The 26,656-nt window shown below is 35.8% G+C and overlaps 1 protein-coding gene across 4 annotated transcripts in view; it reads right to left on the reverse strand.

Annotated features, from left to right (window-relative positions):
• Positions 1-26,656, reverse strand: part of CD2AP (CD2 associated protein) — a 102,823-nt gene that overhangs the window by 68,206 nt on the left and 7,961 nt on the right. For 2 of the 4 annotated variants that reach the window (XR_009047980.1, XM_057698930.1), the window contains exons 1-2: positions 22,852-22,891; positions 16,169-16,318 (exon numbers count right to left, since the gene is read on the reverse strand). The exons of 1 other annotated variant lie outside the window; for it this stretch is intronic. Coding sequence is in view for 2 of the 3 variants with exons in the window: in XM_057698930.1 (XP_057554913.1) it covers positions 16,169-16,318; positions 22,852-22,876 (175 nt within the window). In the remaining variant the exon portion in view is untranslated. Of the gene's footprint in view, positions 1-16,168; positions 16,319-22,851; positions 22,892-26,656 lie in introns of those variants that run through there. One more of the 4 variants, XM_057698932.1, reaches the window with a different exon arrangement.

Raw genomic sequence — 26,656 nt, forward strand, 5'->3', positions numbered from 1 at the left:
AAATGTGGAGTCTTAATCACTGGAACGCCAGGGAAATCCCCCATTTCACCTCCCTGAAGTATAAGGTTTTAGGTCATAGAACATCACATATGCATATCATTAACATTTTAAGTAGCCTCCATCTTTTCTTCCTCCCATAAGAATGATAAGAAAAAAGAGTACGAACAAACGCATTACACTGAGAAAGAAAAGGGAATCTTCCCTTCTAATAAAGGAAGTATGGGCAGACACTGTTGGCTGCCAAACCAATAGCCATTCCCACACTGATTCCTCCTCCTTCTTCCTTTCTCACTGAACCTTGATTCTGTTCTGGTATTTTGAGACCCTGTACTTTTCTAAGTGAGGCTTCTCTCAGTCCCAGGGGGTTAAATCTTAACTATTCAAGACCAGTATTTATCAAATACTAATGTACAATCAAGTCATCTTGCGGACTTGGGGAATCTTGCTTAAATGCAGACTTCTTGAGTATGTCTCAGGATAACTAATGCTGATGGTCAAAGAGGCAAAGGTCTGAAGATAGTTGGTTTATAGTAATTCCATTCACATTCTCTCTCTCACACACACACACACAGACTGGTTTTCAAATACACACGTGATGGATCGACTCTGACCAATACGATGTAAGCAGGGGTTCTGGGAAGGTTTTATTTGACCTTATAAACAAAATACAAGGAATGTCCTCCTGCAGACTTGGGACGTTCTTCAGTGAGAATGTTATGGCCAAAACTGCTATAACTAGTTGACACAAGAAAAACAGCAGATATTATTAGGATAGAAGAGAAGAAAGATGAAAATGGCCTAGATCTTCGCTAGATTCATCAAACTGCTAAGTTAACCAACCCCAGAACTCCAACACCTTTAGATTTCTTGTTACAGAAGTAGTTTTTTCTAAACTTTTAAGTAAATTCTAGATGGGATTTGTATTTGCAGCTGTAAACATCCCACCCTGAGAAGGCAACTAACGAGAACTTTTTTTAATTTGTGAAAATAGATCCATAACTGGTAAAGCCAGAAGCCCAGAGAACTTAAGGAAATTATAACCGAGATATCGAACTGCTCTGCAGAACCCCAGGAAGGCTAGAAACTCAGAAAAGGAGTGCTCATGGGAAACGTAAAACTGAAAATAGGGAAATTAATGTCTGTATGGAAGAGCTGACACCCATTATCAACCACAATAGCTCTGAGACAATAATGCTATATAGGCAGGTATTTTTCTTCAATGGTAAAAAACTAAAGGGTTAATCTCTCTCTCACACACACACACACACACACACACACACACAAAATAGTTTGGGGTAACTAGTACAGCTTCTATGGATGAGTGATGGTTTCCTAGAAAACTGACTAATGATTCCCAGAATTTAGAGGTCTCCAGAGTAATGGGCAACTCCCAATCTATTAATTCTAAAATAAAACTTAAGTCCTACCCACATAAACAGAGTTCCCAATCAGCTTTTTATTTATTGTTTAGTCATAAATATGAATAGTAGACAATCGTTAATCATGAAAGACCATGATAAACTGAAAAATTACTCCTGGATGAAACATACACCCACCTCTCCCCTTCCAGAATAATTCAGTCTTAAAGTCACTAGGTGAGAAGGGCATCCATCTACGGAGGCTCCCCTAGAGCAGCCTATCAGAACTCTAAGGCAGGGTGAGGAAGAGATTCAATCAGAGGCAACATGATGTGCTGTGGCAGCACCCAATTACAGTGCTGAGGGCATCCAAGCTGATGGGCAGCTTAGCGAGGAATATCAGCAGCCAAATGGTGTTGGGGGTAGAGGCAGATTTCCATGCAGAGATAAGGGAGGGTGGAGGCAACCTAGAATGGGTACTAACAGCCCATGCAGGAGAAGAGGGTGTCCTTACAAGGGTGGGAGTGACAGCAGAGATGGAACTGGTTACATCCAGGGGAACTGATCAAATTAGTAAATATATTAAGGATAATGGAAGCGAAGTTTCTCTATGAAAGGAAGGGATTACAAACATAAAGGGGAAAGCCTTCATTTAATCCTGTGATATTAGATCAGAATGAAAAGTATCATCATGAACAGTTTTCAATACATAGACCTTCACATATATATAAAACACACACACACACCCCACACACATACACACAAGCTCTGTCCACTGAAAGGGCCTGAAACTGCAACACCTCAATGGCAATGAACAAACCTAATGCTGAGATCTTATAAAAACCACTTTCTATTGAAAGGAACCAGGAATGCTTGGGAAGACAGGCAATTCCAGGGCTAAGGCAGGAAAAGTACAAGATAAGCCTGGAACATGGTGTTGTGCCAGAAAGCAAGGAAGTTCTCAAAGAAAGATAAGGTGATGCCAAAGGGCACAGAGACGTGATATCAGAATGGCTCCTACTCACCAGAACAATCTGAGCATCAAAATAATGACTGTAACAATACATCGCACTGAATATAGAAACCATGAGTCCACACATATATAAATAAATGTTAATTTCTTAAATTTTATAATTGAATTGTGATAGAAGAAGACCCTGATTTGTAAGAAATACTAAAATATTCAGGAGAAATGCATCAGTCAGGAAAAAATTCTTTGTGCTATACTTTAAACATTTCTACAACTTAATGTTTAAAAAATAAAAAAGATTTAAACGTACAAATTTTTATCCTCAAGAGATATACTAAAGTTCTTAAAATAAGAACAGAATGCTATGAAAAAAAATGTGAAAATAAAATGTGTTCTTCCAACATCTTATTATTATTATTATTTTGCAGAGGTAGAGATAAACCCAAAAAAGTTTTACAAAAAAAGGTAAAGGAAAGAGACATAAAGAAAATATGAAAGTAAAGACAGGACACAGATGATCAATCCAGACAATCCAACATCCAATTAACAGTTCCAGGGGGAACAAAAGAGAAAATAGAGAATAGACAATGAAATAATACAAGAAAATATTCCAAAGCTATATAAAATAAATCTTCAAATAGAAAGAGATCTGTGAGAGTCCAGTACAATGAACAAATAAAAAAGTAAGTACTCATATTTGGTGAAATTTCACAACAAAGATAAACATATCCTAGAAAGCTATGAGAAGATATAAAGAATCTACAAAAGAATGCAAATCATATTAGGAGACTTCTCATTGGCAACACCAGATTCTAGAAGGAGAAAAATAAAAAGGCAAAGCCACTTAAATACTGAAGGAAAATGAATTCCATACTCAGCCAAATCAACAGACCAGTATAGGATATGACATATTCACACAAACAAGAACAAAGAAAATTAACTACTACATATGCAATTACATGATGTTATCCAGCAAAATAAACATAAGAACCAAAACAGAGGAGATTCAAAATCCACGAAATAGTGGAGTCAGTCTTAGAGTGAGGAAAGTTCTAAGGTGGCAAATGTGCAACAAATCTAAGGACCAAGCAGTCTAGACTAAGCAGGACACAGAAAGTTCTAGGAGGTATTTGGGGGCAAAAAGAAATGAGAGATAGACTGTGAAATTTTATACTATCCTTAAGAATCTGGAGCTCAAAGAGACAATAAAGCTAGATAAGGAGAGGAAAAACTAAAGATAATTAGGAACTCCTGGAAAGGCAAAGAGCTATACAATGTTGAAACTATAATCTTCATATATACTACTTGGCTGCACAGTAAAAAATATTTACATAGTCATAATAACACAGAAACTACTTATTATTTTTAAGTTGAAAATCAACCTATAACAAAACAAAAAGACTGGGACTTCCCTGGTGGTGCAACGGTTTAAGAATCCCCCTGCCAATGCAGGGGAGATGGGTTCGAGCCCTGGTCCAGGAAGATCCAACATGCTGCAGAGCAACTAAGACTGGGGGCCACAACTACTGAAGCCTGAGCTCTAGGTCCCACATGCCACAACTACTGAGCCCACATGCTGCAACTACTAAAGCCTAAGCACCTAGAGCCCATGCTCCACAACAAGAGAAGCCACCACAAAGAGAAGCCTGCACACCCCAACTAAGAGTAGCCCCTACACAGCAACAAAGACCCAATGCAGCCAAAAAAAAAAAAAAAAAGGCTACATTATGGTTCCAAAACAAAATATATATATGTTAACAAGCCTTCACATTATAGTATAGATTGGGGAGGTTGATAAAGAGAAGGGCAGAGGTAATAACATCTTCAACACATAAAGTTCTAAGTCCAGAAATATTGTGTTCATTGCTGAAAAAAGAAAGATATAACTATATACTCAGAATTTAGAAAGGTATCCAAGAGAGAAATAAAACCATATTGGGATAAACGGGAAACAGATGTGAGATTACAATAAGTAAGATAAATCTTTACCTATCACATTAGAAAGTTAAAAAATGAAAGTATCAAATCAAAAAACAGCTATAGAAACTTGTTATTTAGAAACACAAAAGCCAAAAAAATGAAAACTGAAAGATTAGATAGTTCAAAGTTATATCCTTCTGGAGAATGAGAATAGATGTAGAGAACAGTGAGGAAATGAAATACTGTTTTTTCATTATAAGTCTTTTAACACCTTTGTATTTTTATAGCATATGCAGGTATTACGTGGATAAGATTTTATTTTTTAAAAAAGCACTAAGTATTAAGGTGGTTTGCCCAATATTATTATAGCAAATATGTTTGTAACTCATGAGTCTATGTGTTATAATTAAAAAGTTTACTGAGTCAAAGATAACTGATTTCTCCTAAAGAAAACATCACATGGTAAATAAGGTCAAATTCTTGCCCTTTTAAGCATTCATAATTAGGCTTGTAATACGTTAAACAAGAAAGGTTACAAAACATAGGTATAGTAACAACGCATTTTTGTAAAAAGGGAAAAAACAAAAATATGCATAGAAAAACATAAAGATTTACATTCTAAAACGTTAATGGATAACTGAAGGGATCTAAGATGTTTATTATCTCCTTTTCTTTCATCTTAGTAAAGAATTAAAAGGGGGGAGGGGCAGTATAGACTGGGAGTTTGGGATTGACATGTACACACTGCCATGTTTAAAACAGATAACCAACAAGGACCTACTGCATAGCGACAGGGAACTCTGCTGGGTATTCTGCAATAATCTAAATGGGAAAAGAATCTGAAAAAGAACAGATACATGTAGATGTATAACTGAATCAGTTTGCTGTATACCTAAAACTAACACAACACTGTTAATCAACTACATTCTAATATTAAAAAAAAAAAAAAAAAGAAGAATCTCACCTAAAAGAGAGGTTAGGACTTGGCCTCATCTTGATCTCTAGGAAGAGAGTTTTTGTTTCTTTAGGGACTCTGGAGTTCCTTAGGCACCTCTGTTTACCCGAGGACTTTACCAAACAATGTCATTATGTTGAGTGCTTCAGAGCATGCAGCATCTGTTCTGCCTCTGGAAGGGCTATACACTAAAGGTCAGTCACTTGGGCAGTCAACTATATCTTCTCAATAAAACTCTGGACATTAAGACTCAAGTGAGCTTCCCTGGTTGGCAATACTCTGCATGTTGTCATTCGTTATCTCCAGGAGTTAATGCTGTCCATGACTTCACAGAGAGAATGTCATCACACCTGGAACCTTCCTGGACTTGCCACATGCTTCTCTTCCTGTGGCCAATTTTAATCTGTATCCTTTTACTACAATAAACCATACCCAAGAGTAATACAGCTTTCAATGAGTTCTGCGAGCCGTTCCAGGAAATTGCCAAACATGAGGGCAGTAGTGGGAACCCTCAAAATCTGCAGTGGTCAGAAGTGAGGACATTCTTATAAACAGTAACATGTATCTCAGCATTTTTCTGTGATAAACGCACACTAATTGGGTAAAAATAAGTTACTAAAAACACTGATGCACACTAGACAGTATGTAAGTTATATTCACAGACAAAACTGTTTAAATAAAATCTCATTTAATTCATGAGTATGCTATACAAAGTAGCATGCAGGCCATCATTCCAAGAATCAGCACCCTCCATATTCTGGAAATTCAAAAAACTCATTCTTTCATTGAAAACTGGTACACTACAAAGCAAATTAAACTCTTTTAAATTTCAAATTAAACAACACTCTTGCACCATTTAAAACAATTGTGTTTGACTGACTAAATTTATTTCTTCACTTTAAGTGTTTGTTTAAAGTGAAAAAATAAATGTTGACTAAAAACATTTGGGAGGGAAAAAAAAAGAAGAGAATGTGCACCCTGAAACACACCTGAGGACTGTAGTAAAAGGTATACAGACCCTCATCTACCACCAATGGCTCTTCCACCTGACCTACTCTCCAACAAAACCAATCATTTAAGATTACACATTCTGGTTGTGGATTATTCATCTTTCACCTCAATTGTGACTACCACTGAAAAAGAAAGTAAAATTTAAATTACTTTAGCTACTTAACAGTTTATTTTTAAAGTGTGAAGACAGCAACCCAAATTAATCAGTTATTACATTTTAGGATTTATGTTATCTGTAGGGTAATAAAGATTTTAAAATATGGCTTCAAAAGACTCAAAATAAAAGAACACTAGATAATCTGCACCAACCCTCACAGGAAGACTACTAAAAAAAAGCTGGATGAAATATAAAAATCACCTTCTCAGAAAGACTAAATTACTAAAAATATAGTAATTTTATCAGGTGAAACTGAGGTGAGCACTGGAACCCAGAGAAGTAAGAATAATACTGGGGCTACTTCTGCCCTGGAACCTATTTGCCAATTTTAAAGACAGACAGAGGCTAAGTGGCACTTTCAGCAGCTTTGACATTCTAGGATTTGAGAGTGGAGTCCAGGAACTATCGAAGGTGGTAACTAGGAAAATCTACATGCACAGTTTGGGACAGGACCCTAAACAACTGCACCCAAGCACTGTAGTCCAGTTTAATGTTATACAGATAACTTAGGAAACCTCACACCATTAAAGTGGTTCAAGATGAAAGAGAAGTAACCAGAATCTTCTCTGGGAGAAGACATCCTAGACCTAAAATTATGCCAAGAAATAACTTTTAATTTACAACATCCAGAGACAAGGAAACATAACCAGCCGTGTAAAGTGAAAAAAAGCACCGTAAATAAGCACCTAGAAAAACAAGAAACAACAGAAACATTCAATAAACTCCAAATACTGAACTCATTAGACAGAGGCTTTAAAACAATAACATTTACCATGTTGAAAGATATAAACTACAGCTTGAAAAACTAACACAAAGCTGAGTACTGCAGATAGTCAGAAAACAAACCTGAACCATACAGATATTCTAGAGCTGAGAAAGACAATAACCAAAAATAGGAACTCAATGGATGAGTTTAAAAGTATATTTAGATACAGCTGCAGAAAACTAGCTAAAAAGCAGACAGGTAAATAGAAACTAACCAAAATGAAGCCAAGAGGGACAAAAATATAGACGAGAATGTAAGAGACATAGAAAATATATTAAAATGGTCTAACATGTTTAACTAGAGTCCCAGAAGAAGAAAATAAAAACAATCTGAAAAGTTAACAGCTATGAACTCATCAAACTAATAAAAGACATCAATCTATGGAGTCAAGAAGTCTAAGCAATTCCAAAGGGAATAAAAAGAAACCTGCAACTCAACACAGTAAAACTGCAAAATATCAAAAGTAAAAACAATATCTTAGAAGAGACAAATTTTTAAAAGGTTACCAAAGAAGCAACACTTAAATGGGCTTCTCAGCAGCAATAACGGAAGCCAGAAAGCAGCAGTTTCATATTTTTAAAATGCACAAAGAAAATAACCGCAAATCATAAAGTCTGTACCAGAGAAAATATCCTTCAAAACAAAAGAAAAAAGACAAGCAAAAATGGAGTTTGCCACACTAAAGAAACTCTGAAGATGTTCTCTGAGCGCAACAGCAAAAGGGGAACACATCCAACATCCAGAAAGTGATGCACAAAGTAAAGAAAAGCAAAAGAGCAGTAAATATATAGGTATATAAACACTGAGTGAAATAATATGAAAAAATTAACTCAAAATGGATTAAAGGCTTAAACTTAAAACCTGAAACCATAAAACTCCTAGAAGAAAACAGGCAGTAAGCTCCTTGTCATCAGTACTGGGGATGATTTTTTGGACTCAACATCAAAAAGCAAAGGCAACAACTGCTGGTGGGAATGTAAATTGATACAGCCACTATGGAGAACAGTATGGAGGGTCCTTGAAAAACTAAAAGTGGAGTTACCATATGACCCAGCAATCCCACTCCTGGGCATATACCCAGAGAACACCATAATTCAGAAAGGCACATGCACTCCAATGTTCACTGCAGCACTATTTACAATAGCCAGGACATGGAAGCAACCTAAATGTCCATCAACAGATGAATGGATAAAGAAGATGTGGTACATATATACAATGGAATATTACTCAGCTGTAAAAAGCAATGAAACTGGGACATTTGTAGAGACATAGATGGACCTGGAGACTGTCACACAGAGTGAAGTGAGTCAGAAAGAGAAAAACAAATACCGTATATTAATACACATATGTGGAATATAGAAAAATGGTACAAATCAACCAGTTTGCAAGGCAGAAATAGACACAGATGTAGAGAACAAACATATGGACACCAAGTGGGGAAAGTGGGGAGGGTTGGGGGGGAATGAATTGGGAGATTGGGATACCAAATTGTACACTAAATATATGCAGTTTGTTGTATGTTAACTGTATCGCAATAAAAGTTCTTTAAAATAAGAAAAAGCAAAGGCAACAAAAGGAAAAATAAACAAGTGAAACTACATCAAACTAAAAGCTTCTGCACAGAAAGGAACTCATCGACAAAGTGAAAAGACAATCTACAGAATGGGAGAAAATATTTGCCAATCATATCTCCAATAAGGGGTTAATAAGAACTCACAACTTAATAGCCAAAAAAAAAAAAAAACCTAAAAAACAAAAATCTGATTTAAAAATGGACACAGAATCAGAATAAATATTGTTCCAAAGAAGCCATACAGATAGTCAACAGGTACACGAAAAGGTACTCAATATCACTAATCATCAGGGAAATGAAAACCCAAACTTCCAGTTATAAAGTAAGTAAGTCCTGAGGATGTAATGTATAGCATGGTAACTATATAGTTAATAAAACTATATTGCATATTTCAAAGCAGCTAAGAGAACAAATCCTTTAAAAGTTCTCATCACACACAAAAAAAAATTGTAATTGTGTATGGTGACAGATATTAACTAGACTTATGTGGTGATCATTTCTCAAAACGTAAACATCAAATCATTATGTTGAACACCTGAAACTGTTATATGACAGTTATACCCCAACAAAAAATCTAAATAAGAAGAAAAAGGAGGACTTCCTAGGTGGAGCAGTGGGTAAGAATCCGCCTGCCAATGCAGGGGACGTGGGTTCGATCCCTGCCCCAGGAAGATACCACATGCCACGGAGCAACTAAGCCCGTGCGGCACAACTATTGAGCCTGTGCTCTAGAGCCCATGAGCCACAACTATTGAGCCCATGTGCTGCAACTACTGAAGCCCACAAGCCTAGAGCCCGTGCTCTAGAAGAGAGGCCACTGCAATGAGAAGCCCACGCACCACAACCAAGAGCAGCCCCCGCTCGCCACAACTAGAGAAAGCCCGTGTGCAGCAACGAAGACCCAACGCAGCCAATAAAATAAATAAATAAATAAAATTAAAAAAAAAAAAAGAAGAAGAAGAAAAAGGAGGTGGAGGAAGGGGGGGAGGAGGAAGAAATTTAAAATATAGGAAGATTAAAATAACAGCAGCCATATAAATCAGGAGTTAAAGTATTCTAAGATCTTTGCATGGTACACAAGGAGAGTGAAGGTAGCAATTAACATAAGATTTTTGAAACTTAAAAAAGCATGTCGTAATCACTAAAATAATACAATATAAAAATGCCAGACTGCCAAAAAAAACCAAACAAACAACCTGACTTGCAGTTTCAACTCCAACTTGGAAGAAGCTTGGAAATTGTCACTCCCACCCTTACAACAAGAAAGTTAAACAAACTGAAAATCAATGACTTTCATTGGACCCATCAGAGAATCAAGGACACAGGGCAAACCACCATCTCAAGATACAGAGAGACAGGCATATCCAGAGAGTCACAGCTAAGATCGACTCAAGCAGAAACCACTGCAGTCATAAACTGATAAAAACACTGTACGTTTCCCAGGGCTGTCATAACTAACTATCACAAACTAGCTGACTTAAAAAAATAAAACATTTTAATTCTCTTATAGATATAGCTCTGGTGGCTGGAGTACAAATCAAGATATCATCAGGCTTGGATCTTTCTGAAGACTGACAAAGAATTGCTCCACGCCTCTATCTTTGCTTCCAGGGGCTGCCAGCAATCTCTGGCATTCCTTGGTTTGCATAATTCCAACTTCTGCCTCCATGGCCCTGCCCTTCTGTGTCTTTGTCTCAAATCTCTTTCTCCTTACTTTTAATAAGGAGGACACCAGTCACCAGATTTACGGCCAATCTTAAATCTAGGGTATCATCATCTTAAGATCCTTACTATAACTGCAATGACTCTATTTCTAAATAATGTCACATTCATACCAGAGCTGAGGACTTAGACATAACATTCTGGGGACAAAAAGTCAATCCACTATAAAAACTTAAAACAAAAACTTTGATGAACTGCTGGAGGCCGAGTGTGGAATAGCATGAGAGTAGAAAAGTTCTGGGGACCACAGTCTCAGGTAAGCCCCCACTCTTTTGTGGGTTTTACTTCCAGGAACCCCACCAGGTTCTCACATTGAAGAGCCTATAAAGATCTCCTTGTGGTTTTGCCAAAGACGAAAGGAAAAGTAATCATTGTGAAATAACCAGTAACCAAAACAAAGACCTACTCTCCAGGAAAAAGACTTCACCAGGTCCTGATACCACTTGTGGAAAGTGTGTAAGGGCATTTCTCTGATCCAGTCCCCTCTTATCTTCTGTTTCACACAGAGAGGTGGGGAGATAAGAAAGATGTCACAGTCCCATGACACCGACCCACTAAAAGCTTGAGATTTAATTATAAGATTATAAGATGCTTCCTTTCCCCAGTACCTTACAACCACACCAGTGAGGCTTCATTATAATAAGAGTTAATTACCACTGAAAGAGTTGCATGATGCAGATTCTACCCGAGGAGTTCTTAGGGAAACCCAAAGACAGCAGGGGAGAAAAAAAAACAGGACACTAAAGGAATTTGATGCCTCTGGCAAGTACAGCTAAAACAAATATTAAAAACAGTATACTCCTAGCCAGATTAATATAAAATCTCACACTATAGACCTATTTATCTCAGCTCCTTTTACCTAATATATCATGTCCACCTTTCAACAAAATATTACACGTCATGCTTTTGGAAAGCAACAAAGACACAAACACAAAGCAGGAATCAGAGCCAAATTCATGTATACCATGTGTTTTGAAATCAAAAAGAAACTTTAAATAACTATAATATGTTAAGTGTGATAATGGAAAAAAAATGAGTAAGGTAAGCAGATAAAGAGACACTAAGCTTAACAACCAAAAGGAAATGCTAGAAATCAAAAAACACTATAACAGAAATAAAAGATGCTATTGGTGGGCTCATCTACCAACTAGACACCACCAAGGACAGAATCAAGAAGCTTGAAGACAGGTCAACAGAAACTTCTTGAACTAAAATACAAAAAATAATTTTTGAGAAAACAAAACAGAACATCCAAGAATTATGGAACAATTTCAAAAGATATAAAACATGCATAATTGGAATATCAGAAAAGGAAGAAGGAAGAAATAAGAAAGAAGAAATAAATGAAGTAATAATGGTGGAGAACTTTCCAAAATTAGTAACATATACCAAGCCACACATCCAGGAAGCTCAAAGAACACATAGAATGTGGGAAAGTCTACACCTGAGCATACCGTATTCAAACCAAAGACAGAAAAATCTTGAAAGAAGCCATAAGAAAAAATACCTTAGTGACAGAGAAACAGAGATAAGCATTACAGCAGGCTTCTCTTCAGAAACACTCAAGCAAGAAGTTAGTGGAGTAAACTAAAGTACTGAAAGAAAAAACTACCAACTTAGAATTCTATATTCAGTGAAATTATCCTTCAAAAGTAAAGGATAAAGACTTTCTCACACAAACAAAAACAAAAATTCACTGCCAACAGATCTGCCATGAAAAAAATGTTAACAGAAGTTCTTCAAATAGAAGGAAAATTACACAGGTCAACAACTCTAATCTAGGGACATCCTTGGTGGCACAGTGGTGAAGAATCTGCCTACCAATGCAGGGGACACAGGTTCGATCCCTGGTCTGGGAAGATCCCACATGCCACGGAGCAACTATGCCCACGCGCCTAGAGCCTGTGCTTCACAACGAGAGAAGCCACCACAATGAGAAGCCCACACACAGCAGCGAAAAGCAACCTCCACTCGCCACAACTAGAGAAAGCCCACAACACAGCAACGAAGACCCAACACAGCTAAAAATAAATAAATAAATAATAATAATAAATAAATCTTAAAAAAAAAACCCTGTAATCTATAATAAAGAGCGAAGGCAAAGGCATAAATGAAGGTAAAACAAAACCTTTTACTTTTCTTATTCTTAACTGATTTAAAAGATAACTGTTTAAAATGATAACAGTAACAATGTATTGGGTGATTTTTAGCATACAGACACGCGAATGAATGATAGCAATATCATAAAGGACAAAGGAGGCGCTAGGAACACTCTATGGTACCTGCCTTACACATGAAGAGGAGCAGTGTTATTTAAAGGTGAACTCAGATTAGCAATAAATGTATATTGCACACTCTAAAGCAACTACTAAAAAAAAATTTAAGTATAAAAAGAGAGGACAGGGACTTCCTGGTGGTCTAGCAGTTAAGAATTTGCCTTCCAATACAGGGGACGCAGGTTCGATCCCTGGTCAGGGAATGAAGATCCCACATACCACCAGGCAAGTAAGCCTGCGAGCCGCAACTATTGAGCCCGAGCGCCACAACTAGAGAGAAGCCTGCATGCTACAACAAAGAGCCCACGCACCGCGGCAAAAGATCCCACGTGACGTAAGACCCGACGCAGCCAAAAATAAAAATATATATAAGTAAATATTTTTTTAAAGAGAGGATGTAAAATGGAATCATATAAAATGTTCAACTGAAACCAGAGAAAATAGAAAAATACGGAAAAAAACAATGAAATTAAAACTGGTTATTTGAAAAGATCAATAAAATTGATAAATCTCTAGGAAAAATGATCATGAAGGGGAAAAAAGAGAGAGAAGACCCATATTAACAATATCAAGAATAAAAGAAGAAATATCACCAAAGAATTCACATTAATTCTAAAAATAATAAGGGAAAACTATAAATAAGATATACATGAAGAACACCTCAAAGTTTTGGTAGTTTGAGATAATCTGAAAACTATTTTTTAAATTGAGTTTGTAGTTAAAAACCCTCCAAAAAAAGAAATCCCAAGGCCCAGATCATTTCCCTGGCAAATTCTACCAAATATTTAAAGAAGAAATCTGCCAATTCCACACAATGAGATGCTACCTACACACCTAGTAGAATAGCTAAAATAAAAAAATACCACAAAGATGTGAAGCAATTGACACTCTAATATACTGCTGATAGCAATACAAAAAAGAAAAGAAAAAAATGATATAGACACTCAGGAAAAGAGTTTGGCGATTTCACATAAAGTTAAAATATACACTTACCATATGACTCCTAGCTATACATACTCTAGATAAGGAAAACTTATGTTGACATAAAAATCCATACACAAATGTTTACAGCAGCTCTGTTCTTCACCACCACAAACTAGAAAAATCCCAAATGCCCTTCAATGCACAAATGGACTAAAAAAAACTGGTACAGTCATACAATGAAATACTACCCATACGAAGTGCCTCTAGTGATGCTGGAAATGCTCCCAAGAAACAGACAAAAGTTGTGACAAAAGAAAAGGTTAAATTGCTTGATATGTACCACAGCTTGAGGTCTGCAGCTGTGTTTGACCGCCATTTCAGGATAAATGAATCCAGGGGAAGGAGGGAAGGGAGGAAGGGAAGAAGGAAGGAAGAAAGGGGAGAAGGAAGGGAGGGAAGGAAGGAAGGAGGGAGGGAGGGAGGAAAAATGGGAATTTGTGAAGCTCTCACTGCAGCTATGTCAGCATAGCGAAAACCTTGCACTTTTTAATCTCATATTGAAAATGCAACTTTTAATTCAGGATAGAAAGGCATACCTATAGACTCAAGAAAGAAAGCAAAGTCATTACATGACAACTTAAAGCAAGAGGAAGGATCTAAAGCTGGAGAATTTAATGCCATCAAAGGATGATTTGATAATTTTAGAAAGAGGTTTGGCTTTAAAATGTCAAGGTAACAGGAGAAACAGTTTCTGCTGACCAAGAGACAGCAGAAGAGTTCCCAGATGCCATTAAGAAAGTCATTGAGGTGAAAGGATATCTATCTGAAAAGGTTTTTAATGCAGACAAAGGTGCGCTTTTCAGGGGGGCGGGGCGGGGGGTCACAAAGGACATTTACTAATAAAAAAAAAAGAGAGAGAGAGAGAAGCAAACACCAGGATTTTAGGCAAGAAGGAACAGGCTAACACTACTGTTTTGTGCAAATGCAGTCGGATTTATGGTCAAGACTGCCCTCATCTATAAAGCTGCTAGCTTGAGCCTTGAGGGAGAAGATAAACACCAGCTGCCAATCTTTTGGTTATAAAACAAGAAGGCCTGGATAGGAGTCCAATCCAGAAAAAGGACTGGTTCCATTGACACATTCCTTAAGTTAGGGAGTACACTGCCAGTAAAGGACTACTTTTTTAAAGTTCTTTTGATATTGGACAATGTCTCCTGGTCACCCAGAACCCCATGAGTTCAACAACAAAGACCTCAGAGTTGTCTACTTGCCCCCAAACACAATGGTCTCTAATTCAGCCTCTAGATCAGGGGGGTCTCAAAGGACCTTTAAGTCTTGTTGCACATAGTACTCTACAGAAAATATGGTCAATACTTAGAAGAAAGAACCCCAATAGAAAGATTATGAAAGTATGGAAGGATTACACCATTGAAGATGCCACTGCTGTTATGAAAAACAAAAAACCAAAAACCGTGAAAGCCATCAAAGCCCGAAATAATAAATTCCCAGTGGAGAAAACTGTGTCCAGATGTTGTACTTCACTTCAAGGCATTTAAAACAGAGCCAATCAAGGAAACCATGAAAGAGTAAAGAAATGGCAAAAAAAAGTGCAGGGTGAAGGGTTTCAAGAAATGAATCTTGGAGACATTCAAGAGCTAACACACACTGCACCAGAGAAATTAACAGAAGACGACTAGATGGAGATGAGTGCTTCCAAACCAGTGCCAGACAATCAGAAAGAATATACAGGAGGACTTCCTAGGTGGTGCAGTGGGTAAGAATCCACCTGCCAATGCAGGTGACAAGGGTTTGATCCCTGCCCCAGGAAGATACCACATGCCACGGAGCAACTAAGCCCGTGCGCCACAACTATTGAGCCTGTGCTCTACAGCCCGTGAGCCACAACTATTGAGCCCATGTGCCGCAACTACTGAAGCCCACACGCCTAGAGCCCATGCTCTGCAACAAGAGAGCCCACCGCAATGAGAAGCCTGTGCACCACAATGAAGAGTAGCCCCCGCTCGCCACAACTAGAGAAAGCCCGTGTGCAGCAACGAAGATCCAACACAGCCAATAAAATAAATAAATAAATAAATTTATTTAAAAAAAAAAAAAAAGAAATAAAGAATATACAGGAAGAGCAGTGCCAGAAAACAAAATGACATTAGGTAATCTGGCAGAAGGATTCTGATTATTCAAGACTGCTTTTGACTTCTTTGTACAAGAGGAATCCATCTGATACAGGCACTGAAACTAAAGCAAACCGTGGAAGAAAGATTGGTACCTACAGAAACATTTTTAGAAAAACGAAGAAGCAAAAATTATTATGTATTTCTGTAACGTTACACCAAGCATGCCTGCCTCTCCTGCATCCCCTCCCAACTCTTCCACCTCTTCTGTCTCTGTCACCCAAGACAGCAAGACAGACCCCTCTTCTTCCTCCACCTCCTCACAGCCTACCCAACATGAAAAGGATAAAGATGTTTAAGATTATCCACTTTCACTAACTGAATAGTAAATAATCATCATGACTTACAGTTAATAAAATTATGTGTTGTGTGTCGCCATGTGAAAATCTTGTAAGAGTACATCAAGAATGTATGAGACGCTTCTGTGTCATCATCATCAAAGTATTCACTGCGTAGAATATCATGTTCAAGACTTGTAATGAAGTGGACAGCCAATCCTTACACAGGCATAAGTGATATTTAATATAAAGTTAGTAATGTCTTAGTTTTCTTCCTGTTTTATAACTTTGCTTTCAAATAATTACATTACCATACAGTATGCCTCTCTCTCTCATAAGTGGAAAAACTGTTTATTAGCCTATCATCACAGGTGGTTTTTTTTTAAATATAACAATGTTAACATACTATATTGTGAATATGATTATAATATTGTATGCCGTAATTTTATAACAGTTTATGCATTAATGTAAAGGCTAGGCTACCACAAAGCAACTGTATCAATTATACTAGGCTACCATAAAGCATTAATATTGCTGTTTCTTTGTTATCAATGCCTGAATCATTCATTATACCTATAAATAAATATGAATTCATTTTTCACATTTTCTTTTCATTTTTGATGTCTAGTGTTAGTAACACACATAACATCTACAGTGTTTTGTATCATATAAGACAATATTGATGTAGCTACTGACAGATGATTCATCTTGTAAGCAGATGACATAAGCATATCAATACAGTACAGTGGTGTAAATGTATTTTCTTCATGATTCTCTTAATAACACTTTATTTTCCCTAGCGTACTTTATTGTAAAAACGCAGTATATAATACATATAACACACAAAATATGTGTATACTAACTGTTTCTGTTATTGATAAGGCTTCCAGTCAACAGCAGGCTATTAGTAGTTAAGTCTGGGGGGAGTCAAAAGTTACATGCAGATAATGACCTAATTGGAAGCTTTAGGTGGAGAGCTTAACGCTTTACATGGAGAGCTAATTAACTGTTCTATCACGTAAAAGAGGTTGTGATAAAAATAAATAAATTTTAAAAAACGAAACAAAACAAACAAAAAAAGTTACATGCAGATTTTCAGGGGGGTCGGCGTCCCTAATCCCCGCACTGTTCAACAGTCAACTGTATACGTGAAGTATGAACAAAATCTGTAAAACGTATTTATCTTTTAAGACCTAAAATACATCAAAATAACTGTTCACTCTGTAGAAGTTTACAGGTCATTTTTCCCCTTCTTTATCCTTTCTGTATTCTCTAAACTTCCTAAGGTGAACAATTTTATAATCAGAAAGATGTCACTAACGTTAGTATCCCATAGTGGACTGTACTTACAGAATGTTACTGTGGCAGAACCCCAAATATGCAACAGTGTTCCTGTTGTAATGCCACTCTCTGCCAGTGAGGGTTTCACTCCAAGGTGATATAGGAGGGTATCTGATGTTATGTCCCACAATATACACCAAAACATTTCACCTGGTTATAGAGCCAGTTAGAGCCATCTGGGATATGTTTCAACCATAAAGGAACCATTAAAAAGTCATAAATCCCATTTGCCTTACTCTCTGATAGAATTCTATAATTCTGTTACCAAGACCAAACTCAATACAAAAAGGTTAACACCAATCTTCTATCTGAGAAACCAAAAATTCCATAAAAATCACATGCAACGGGAAATCCTGACTTACAAATGCACTGTTTTTCAAGTTCCTGACTATTTATTCAATTTAAAAGTGCTATCTGGGACTTCCCTGGTGGCGCAGTGGTTATGAATCCACCTGCCAATGCAGGCGACATGGGTTCAAGCCCTGGTCCAGGAAGATCCCACCTGCCGCGGAGCAACTAAGTCCGTGAGCCCCAACTACGGAGCCTGTACCCTAGAGCCCACGAGCCACAACTACTGAGCCCAAGTCCCACAACTACTGAAGCCCGCAGGCCTAGAGCCCGTGCTCTGCAACAAGAGAAGCCACCGCAATGAGAAGTCTGCACACCGCAACGAAGTGTAGCCCCCACTCACCACAACTAGAGAAAGCCCTTGCGCAGCAATGAAGACCCAACGCAGCCAAAAAAAAATTTAAATAAATAAATATTTTTAAAAATCAGTTTGTAATCAGAGCTATTTTTATATACATGTTAAAGTGGCATTCTATTTTTAATTTTTCTCACATAAACTATCAATATATTAAAAACACTAATGTCTCATTAGAACTAAACGAACCAGATCTTTCTGAAGTCAGTAAATTTCAAAATAAATTCATCCTAGATACTTGGGGATATTTTTGCCAATATATGAATAACCATCCTAATACCAAAGACTGAAATTATGTATATTTAACTGATCAATTCTACTAAGTGATCTCAAAAGGCACTAGCACTCATATGGTTAACTTATTCAGCAATCCATTTCCAAAATATCTCAAAAGATTGAATACCTCAAAGAAGCCTATCAGGATGAGCAATGAAAAATAAACTGGAACCAGAAGAGAGATTACAGAACACATAAAGAGATCTGCCAATTCAACACTCTAAAATAAAGAGATGCTGCAGAGTTGGGTCAGACTCAGCAGCCCAGAGGCATGTGAGAACTTATGAAACTAGGCTGGTTCTTGGATATGCTATAAAATGCCAAGCCTAAAAATGTCAATGAAATGGATAAATTTCTATTTTAAATAAAAACTAATTACTCAGGAGATTTTTAAAAAATTTAAAAATCAACAGATCCAGGAAAAAAATCAGAAAGTGGTCTAAAAAATGACCTCAAAAAAAGTTACCAAAAATAGCTTGTTTTAAAGGTTAATTCTTTCAAAACTACTATAGAACACAAAACAAGCTTACAAAGCTTCACTATTTTAAAATAATCAATATTTGAAACAATTTGAATGTTATCAAGACCAAAGACTGCACCCAGAAATGTACTCTCAAGTAGACAGGATTCTACATAAATTGTCAACAAAGGGAATTCAAATGCATAATTAGATAATTAGCTAACACAAGTAAGCAAGAGTCTATCATGGGATAGGTTTAATCTTGGAAAATCTAATTTATCATATAAATAGATGTAATACGAAAAACCACATGATCCACGGATTCTAAAATAAGCATTCAATAAAAATTAGCCTTTGTGCCTGTGTCTGTGTGAACCTGATTCCTCTGGTCCCAGTAAAAAGCCCATAGCAAGAGGTCTTAACCTCAAGTTTTGCGCCTGAAAACATAAGCTTTGGGGCTAAAATAGACATTCAGTTTCTCTCAGGATAACTAGATTTAGAACACGTAAATGCAGAACTAATTTCTACTAGGGTAATGGTTCTCAACCAAGATAATTCTGCCCCATAGGGGACACTCTGGAATGTCTGGAGACATGTTTAGTTGTTACAACTCAGGGAAATCTACTGGCATCTACTGGGTAGAGGATAGGCATGCTGCTAAGCACCGATCAAAACACAGGACAGCCCTTCAACAAGTAATTCCTGGTCCAGAATGTCAACACAAAACTGCCAGGATTGAAAAACTGTACAAGGGGAACATGCTACATACAGATTTTCATCTCATACCATATCCCACAAATTCTGAGTAAAAGCAAACTCAACGCACACACACAAACACTTCCAAGGAAAAAGAAGGAAATGGACAGGAGGGAGGGAAGGAAATGGAAGTGAATATCAAAATTATGGAGAAAGAAGAAATTTCTAAACTAAAGCAAACAAAATTTCAAAGCAAACAAAATGAAAACTGGGAATAAATATCTGCAGTAAACAAGATGAAGAATTAAAAGTATTTATTAGAACCCAAAAGAAAAATATGAAAATCTAGAATGAAAAACAAGCAAAAGAAAATAAAATATTTAAAAAGTACACTAAGCCACTCTAAGAACTTAACCCTCATTTTAGAAAAACAGAAAAACAAAACAAAACAAAAAACATTTTTACTTAACTTGGCTGCAGGAAGGGATGGGGGGGTAGTGCTGGTGTAGGATTTTTTTAAACAATTTAAAAATAGTGATCTTTTTAAAAACAAAAATGTCTGGGAAAAAAAAAGTCTGAAAGCCAAGCTTAAAAATTTTTAAATCCAGAACACAAAATTATGGATTTTTTATTCAAAATAAAAAATTAAAATTAAAATTTTTTATTTTAAATTTAAAAATTTTTTATTTTAAATTTTAAATTTTTAAATAAAATAAAAATTAAGATAATTTTTTATTTTAAAATAAAAATTACGCACAAAAATATTAATGGCAATACTATAAAAGTTTTGACTGTTCTGCCCTCACAAACTCATATTTTTTTGGATAATGAAATATCACCTAGTGAAAAAATAATGTAAACAATTTACACAAATTCCAAACAAGTTTGGGTTGTATGAGCACTCACTAGGGACTGTTTACTTTGATTTGGTCAATACAATACAGATAAATGGCACAACAGCATCTAATTGGGCATGTCAAATTAAAGTCATTTATATTATAGCACTGGTTATATTAGACCACTAGGTATTAACCTTTGTTTAAACAGCAAAGGTCAAAATATAGAAAGTTATACAAAAATTAACAAAAACATACTTCACTATAAGCTTTATTGCCAAAGAAGTAGTTATATGATGAAAAACACTTTAATGGTTCCACCTCTTAATTCCTAAAAAATGTTTTTTACCATTTTTTAAAATATTTTTAGTTTTTATTTTCAGGATTAAATATTTTCTACCATTAACCAAAAATTTTTACCAGAAACTTATTTCCAGGACTATCTTTACCATAAGTGGAGAAATGAAAAACTGATGAGCATTGTTTAATGTCATTAACCAATGACATTTCACTATTTAGGTCCCCTACAGTTACCCAGAGCTATTAGTCAAAATACTAATTAGAAGCACAGTATTATCCTTGAAGTCCTTTTAGCTATATGTATAATATCAGAATTTCTGGGGACTTCCCTGGTGGTCCAGTGGGTAAGACTCCATGCTCCCAGTGCTGGGGGCCTGGATTAGATCCCTGGTCAGGGAACTAGATCCCACATGCCTCAACTAAGAAGTCTGCATGCCACAACTAAGACCTGGCACAGCATGAATTTATTAATTAATTGATTGATTAATTTTTTAAAAAAAAAGAATCTCTGTCATTTAGTTCCTCAAGCCTGTTAAACACAGAACTGATAAGCAGCACTTATGTTTTTCAACAGAGAAGTAAATCCAGTCATTCTTAAGGTATCATACACAAAACCCCACCCCTCCTTTCTATATTCCAAATAGAATGTGAAAGTTTGCAAAGTACCATATACTCTTATCACATATTCAAAGAAAGGAAAAGAAAATGTGGAATGTGGAATAAGGAAGTTTTTACACAGTATTACATTCCTTTAAACATTACTAAATCAGATCAAGAGGTATCCACAAAAATAACCCTAAGCAAAGTTTAAAAACAAAAAAGGATTTTACTCTCAAAAAACTTGATTAACAATTAGCTCAAAACAAAGAAATTACCATACACATGTGATTAATGTCTCCTCCCAAAATAATAAGTCCCAAAAACAACAAACAAAACCTATCTAAAAAAGGAAATAAGTTGTAAAATTCAATTAAATATTCCTCAGATTTTTAATCCACTATTAACTCTGAAAAAAACACTAGATATTAGTTTTAAGCATATTTCAAGTCAGATTTTTTTAAATGCCAATGAATATTTGTCATGAAGTTTTATAGAACCAATCAAAAAAAAAAAAAAATCCTATGATACCCTACTAGATAAATGAGTAAAAGACCAATGTGTAACACACAGTTAAGATTTGTCAAGTCCTTCAAGAGAAAGTAGTTACCCAAACACATGAACAATATGCAACATCAATTCACAATTTTTAGGTAAAAAATATTTAGGTTTCCTCATTTTTAAACCATACTAGGACATAGTTATTTCAATTCATGTTACTTGCTCTGTCTAGCTCAACATTCTCCTCCTTCCCCAAAACGTTTTTAAAAATAATTAAGAGGATATGCTTTAACCAATGCAAGTTTGATCCTGCCTTCTCCACATCCTGTCTGACCTTGGATGAGTAACAATCTCTCTAATTTTAATTTCTGAATCTGAAGAATGGGAACAATGATATTTTACCTCAGAACGCTCTTGTGGGATTAAATGCTCAATAAAATGTCTAGCATCGGAAGCATTTCCTAAATGCTAATAATTAGCAAAATATCAGTTAAAAAGGAATTTTAAGCTTACCAAAAAATGGGAAATTGCTACAACAGACAATTTTACTCGCTTTCTAAGCAGATTTTAAAAACATAATGAAGTTCTAAAGATAATTGCAAGAACCTACGAGAATAATTGGAATCATGAAAAAATCTGAAGTAATCATTTGAATTTCTCCATGTGTCTAAGCATCCACCAAAAATAAATGCATGCATACAAAAAAAACAATAATTTAAATCCTTATAACCAAAGAAGTGTTAAATGCAAATAACCCCAAAACATTACAGGGCCAGGACTGAGAGCAGGGGGTCATGCTTTACTCCTCTTTGCATTCCCAAACCCTATCACAACGCCTGACACACAGTATGTCCTCAACAGTTATTTGGAGCATTGAAATGATACTATATCGTCTAAAATTTTAAACTTATTTAGGCACAAGTATAACCATACTCAGCATTCATTCAGCAAATACTGGAGTGGCTGCTACTAAAAGGCACTTGTTCTAGGACCTGAATACATTCAAAAAAAGTCAGGGCAGGATAAGAAGGATCAGAAATACCTATTTTCTGTAACCCAAAGGACATCTCTCAGAGGAACAGTTAGGAATTCATTCTACATTTTATAGTGATGAAGAGTACCTGGATTCAGTGTTACTACTTCTGTGCTTGCTCCCTAATCTGTAAAAAGAGAAAAATAACAGCACACAAAAATGTTTATTGATTTGTTGTGAGAATTAAACTAGATGATGCCTATAAAATGCCTAAAATTGTGCCTTAAACAGAAGTACCTAATAAATATTCACTAAATGTAACACCTGTCACAATATACTGTAATCTCCCCACTAATGATTAAGCAACAGGAGTGCAAGGATCTTGCCCACCTTCTTGAGTGCTTCTGTCTGTGCTGATAGATACAAACATCTCAAGAAACACTGTCAAATTTAAATCAAAGTATTTACTGACAAGACAGAATTATTCTGGAAATAACAGTGTGGAATACGATTTAAAGACTAGAAATGTTAGGAAGTAGAGGGGGTAATCACATAATAGCTATTTAACAGTTCTCCAGAACTTTTTCTGATCACAGATCTCACTGAAAATCCAACGAAAGATTTAGATACAGACACTTTATTCAGAACAATGTCATCACAAAGGTCCGTGCAAAATTTTACATGTTTAAAACTGACAGGCTTCTGAAATATTTTCCCCGTGTCATTTCTGAGAACTGATTCCCCAATAATTATGTCTGTGTTCTTCTTCTGAGCTCTTACCAACAGCATTCATTTCTTTGTGAAATATCACTCTTAAATCTTACTTTTCTCTGAAGTTAAGCATTATAAACTGAAAGAACAGCTCCTTATTACTAAGGCCAAATTATACACTCAAGTCATTCAAATGCCAAACCAAATGTCATTCAAAAGCTTCAAATTCTCCAATACACCAACAGGCCAACTGCCAAAAGTTACGTTTTATTTAGAAAAAGAAATAAACTTCAAGCTTATTACATGCAATCTACTAAACTGAGCAGTTTTTTCCATGAGAAAATATACTTGTTAATTAAAATAATCACTAATAGAAAACTAATCAGATAAGACCAAAAACGATTTACCATTAACAAACCCTAAAATAGTTCCTTACACGACAATTTATAAATGCATAATACTTTAAAAATATTTTCATATATACTCTCATCAGATTCACAAAAACCTTTCAGATTTACATTCTAAAACTGCATTGCCCAGCTAGTAACCACCAGCCACAGGTGACTACTGAATATCTGAATTATGGCTAGTTCAAACTGAGATATTATATATATGTAAAATACACACTAGAGTCCAAAGACAGAAAAAAATGTACACTATCTAATTAATAACTTTCTATACTGAACATGTTGAAATACTGTATTTTCTTTAAAACATATCCAAAATATTAAAATTAATTTCACCTTTGCTGTATTTTTTAACATGGCTAGTAGAAAAATTTTAATTATATATGTTACTTATCAATTTAGTAGGCCTCAAAAAGCATATGTATACTTGCTTCATAATACCCATTTAAGATGGTACAATTTTACAGTTCAATAATATTGTTCAAGTTACTTTAAACAAACTTTTTGAAGCAAATTAAGCCTTTATGACTAAATTTATTTAACAGGGTAAACTGGAGAATCATAAAGAAATGTCTCTCATCTGCAAAAAGTAATTTCCCCTTTATTTACTAGAAGTAGGTAACATCAATGTAGCATACATGGAGTAGGCAATCTGCAGATCAACCTGACAAGATGTTTAATATCCCAGATTACTGATTTTCTACTAAAAGGATTTAAGAATCTCAATGAGTTATACAGAAAGAATTAAAGAGTTCACAGTTGACCCTTGAACATTGGGGGTTAGGGGAGCCAACCCGCCTCACAGTTGAAAATTCAAATATAATTTACAGTTGGCCCTTTGGACTAGTGGTTCTGCATTCACAAATTCAACCAATCACAGATCCTGTAGCACTATGGTACTCACCACTGAAAAAAATCCACATGTAAGTGGGCCTGCAAAGTTCAAACCTATGTTATTCAATGGTCAACCATATTTCTAAAAAGAAAGTTAGACCTCTTCCACCCCAATTACTCCAAATTAAAATATTGTTGGGACTTCCCTGGTGGTGCAGGGGTTAAGAATTCACCTGCCAGTGCAGAGGACACAGGTTCAAGCCCTGGCCAGGGGAGATCCCACATGCCACAGAGCAACTAGGCCCACGCGCCACAACTGAGCCCATGTGCCCTCTGCAACAGAAGAAGCCACTGTAATGATAAGCCCCTGCACCACAACAAAGAGTAGCCCCGATCGTAGCGAGTAGCCCCGATCGTAGCAACTAGAGAAAGCCTGCGTGCAGCAACAAAGACCCCCTTGCAGCAAATAAATAAATAAACGTTACTGAATCACAGACTTAGTAGATACACAGCAAGCTCCCAATTTTCTGCTAGTTATTAAGAGTGTTAAATTTTTTTAGTAGAATAAAATAAGTGATGGGGCTACTGGCATCCATAAGCTCCAGGCAAGTAAGGTTATCACATATGAAAGAAAAGAATAACAAAGGTATTTTTATTTAGGCTTTAAACTGTTAGATTTAATCATAAGTTCAGTTGGGTTGTATAGAACATAAAGAACATAAGAAATTTAGGAAATTTTTGTAAAATATAGCCTTTACATTTTCATTTGACATTCACTCTGAAAAGTGTGAATTTTCAACAGATTTATTTTCATCACTTAAGGTAATTTTTTCAAATTTTTATTGGAGTACAGTTGATTTACAAAGTTATGTTAATTTCTGCTGTACTAAGGTAATTTTTTTTAACTGCTTCATAAAATGTGTTTGATAAGAATGGTTTAACCAGTAGGTAAGTAAAAACAGTCTTCATCTTAAATAGCTTGCACACATGCACATATGCGCACACACACACACACACCCACACACACACACACTCCAAAAGAGCAAAGCAAAATACTCATCAGGGTACATTCTGCTGAAGCAGAGCAGGAGTTTTAATTAAAGTCTAATGAAAAACTTTGACAGTAAAACACATTTCTAACTAATTAAATGTGTGACAAAGAAGTAGAAAAAAAATATGCAAAAGAATATACATTTGAAAGACCAATCTTTAAATGTTTCCTAAAAACATTACACGCTACTTTAACCAAGACTATATGGTCTCAATTTCACAAATATATGAACTTCTATACTTATAATCCAAAACCAACAATTTCGCACTTGATTATAATAATCATGATAAATACATATACTCTAGGAAAGGCACTCTCAAAGTTAATAAAGTCAGTCTAGATGTTAGGTAAAGTTTTGGCCTCCTCATTATTGGGGCACTGATAGACACTAAGAAGGTTAGGACAGTTTTAATATTTCAGGTAAAAGGATCTTGAAGATATCAGTTCAAATGAAGGTGTGCTTCACTCTAGAAACTGTGCCAGGAGTAGAGAAAAAAATATAATTTGGCCACTGCCAAGTACTCATTATGTCATTGACCAAACTAAGAGAGATGAACAAAACCTATTTGCCTTCCAATGCAGGAATCTACATCCTAATCTTCCTTACTTCTCTTACTGCATTTTAACATTTCTGACACTGGAATATATTTTCTTCATGTACCACATTCCCTTGCTTATTTGGATTTCTAATGATTCATATGTTAAGTTTTATTCCTCTCATGTTGAGTCTTATTCCTACTACAATGTCTTAGCCATGCCAACACTTACTGATGACACTTACCAACAACTGCAGGGCAGGAGACATGGGAGCGTTTACATCAGACTCTTCTGTGTGAAATTTTTTAAAATCCCGATGATTCTAATACTATGC

This window comes from Hippopotamus amphibius, chromosome 11, assembly GCF_030028045.1.
Source record: "Hippopotamus amphibius kiboko isolate mHipAmp2 chromosome 11, mHipAmp2.hap2, whole genome shotgun sequence".
NCBI lineage: Eukaryota > Metazoa > Chordata > Mammalia > Artiodactyla > Hippopotamidae > Hippopotamus > Hippopotamus amphibius.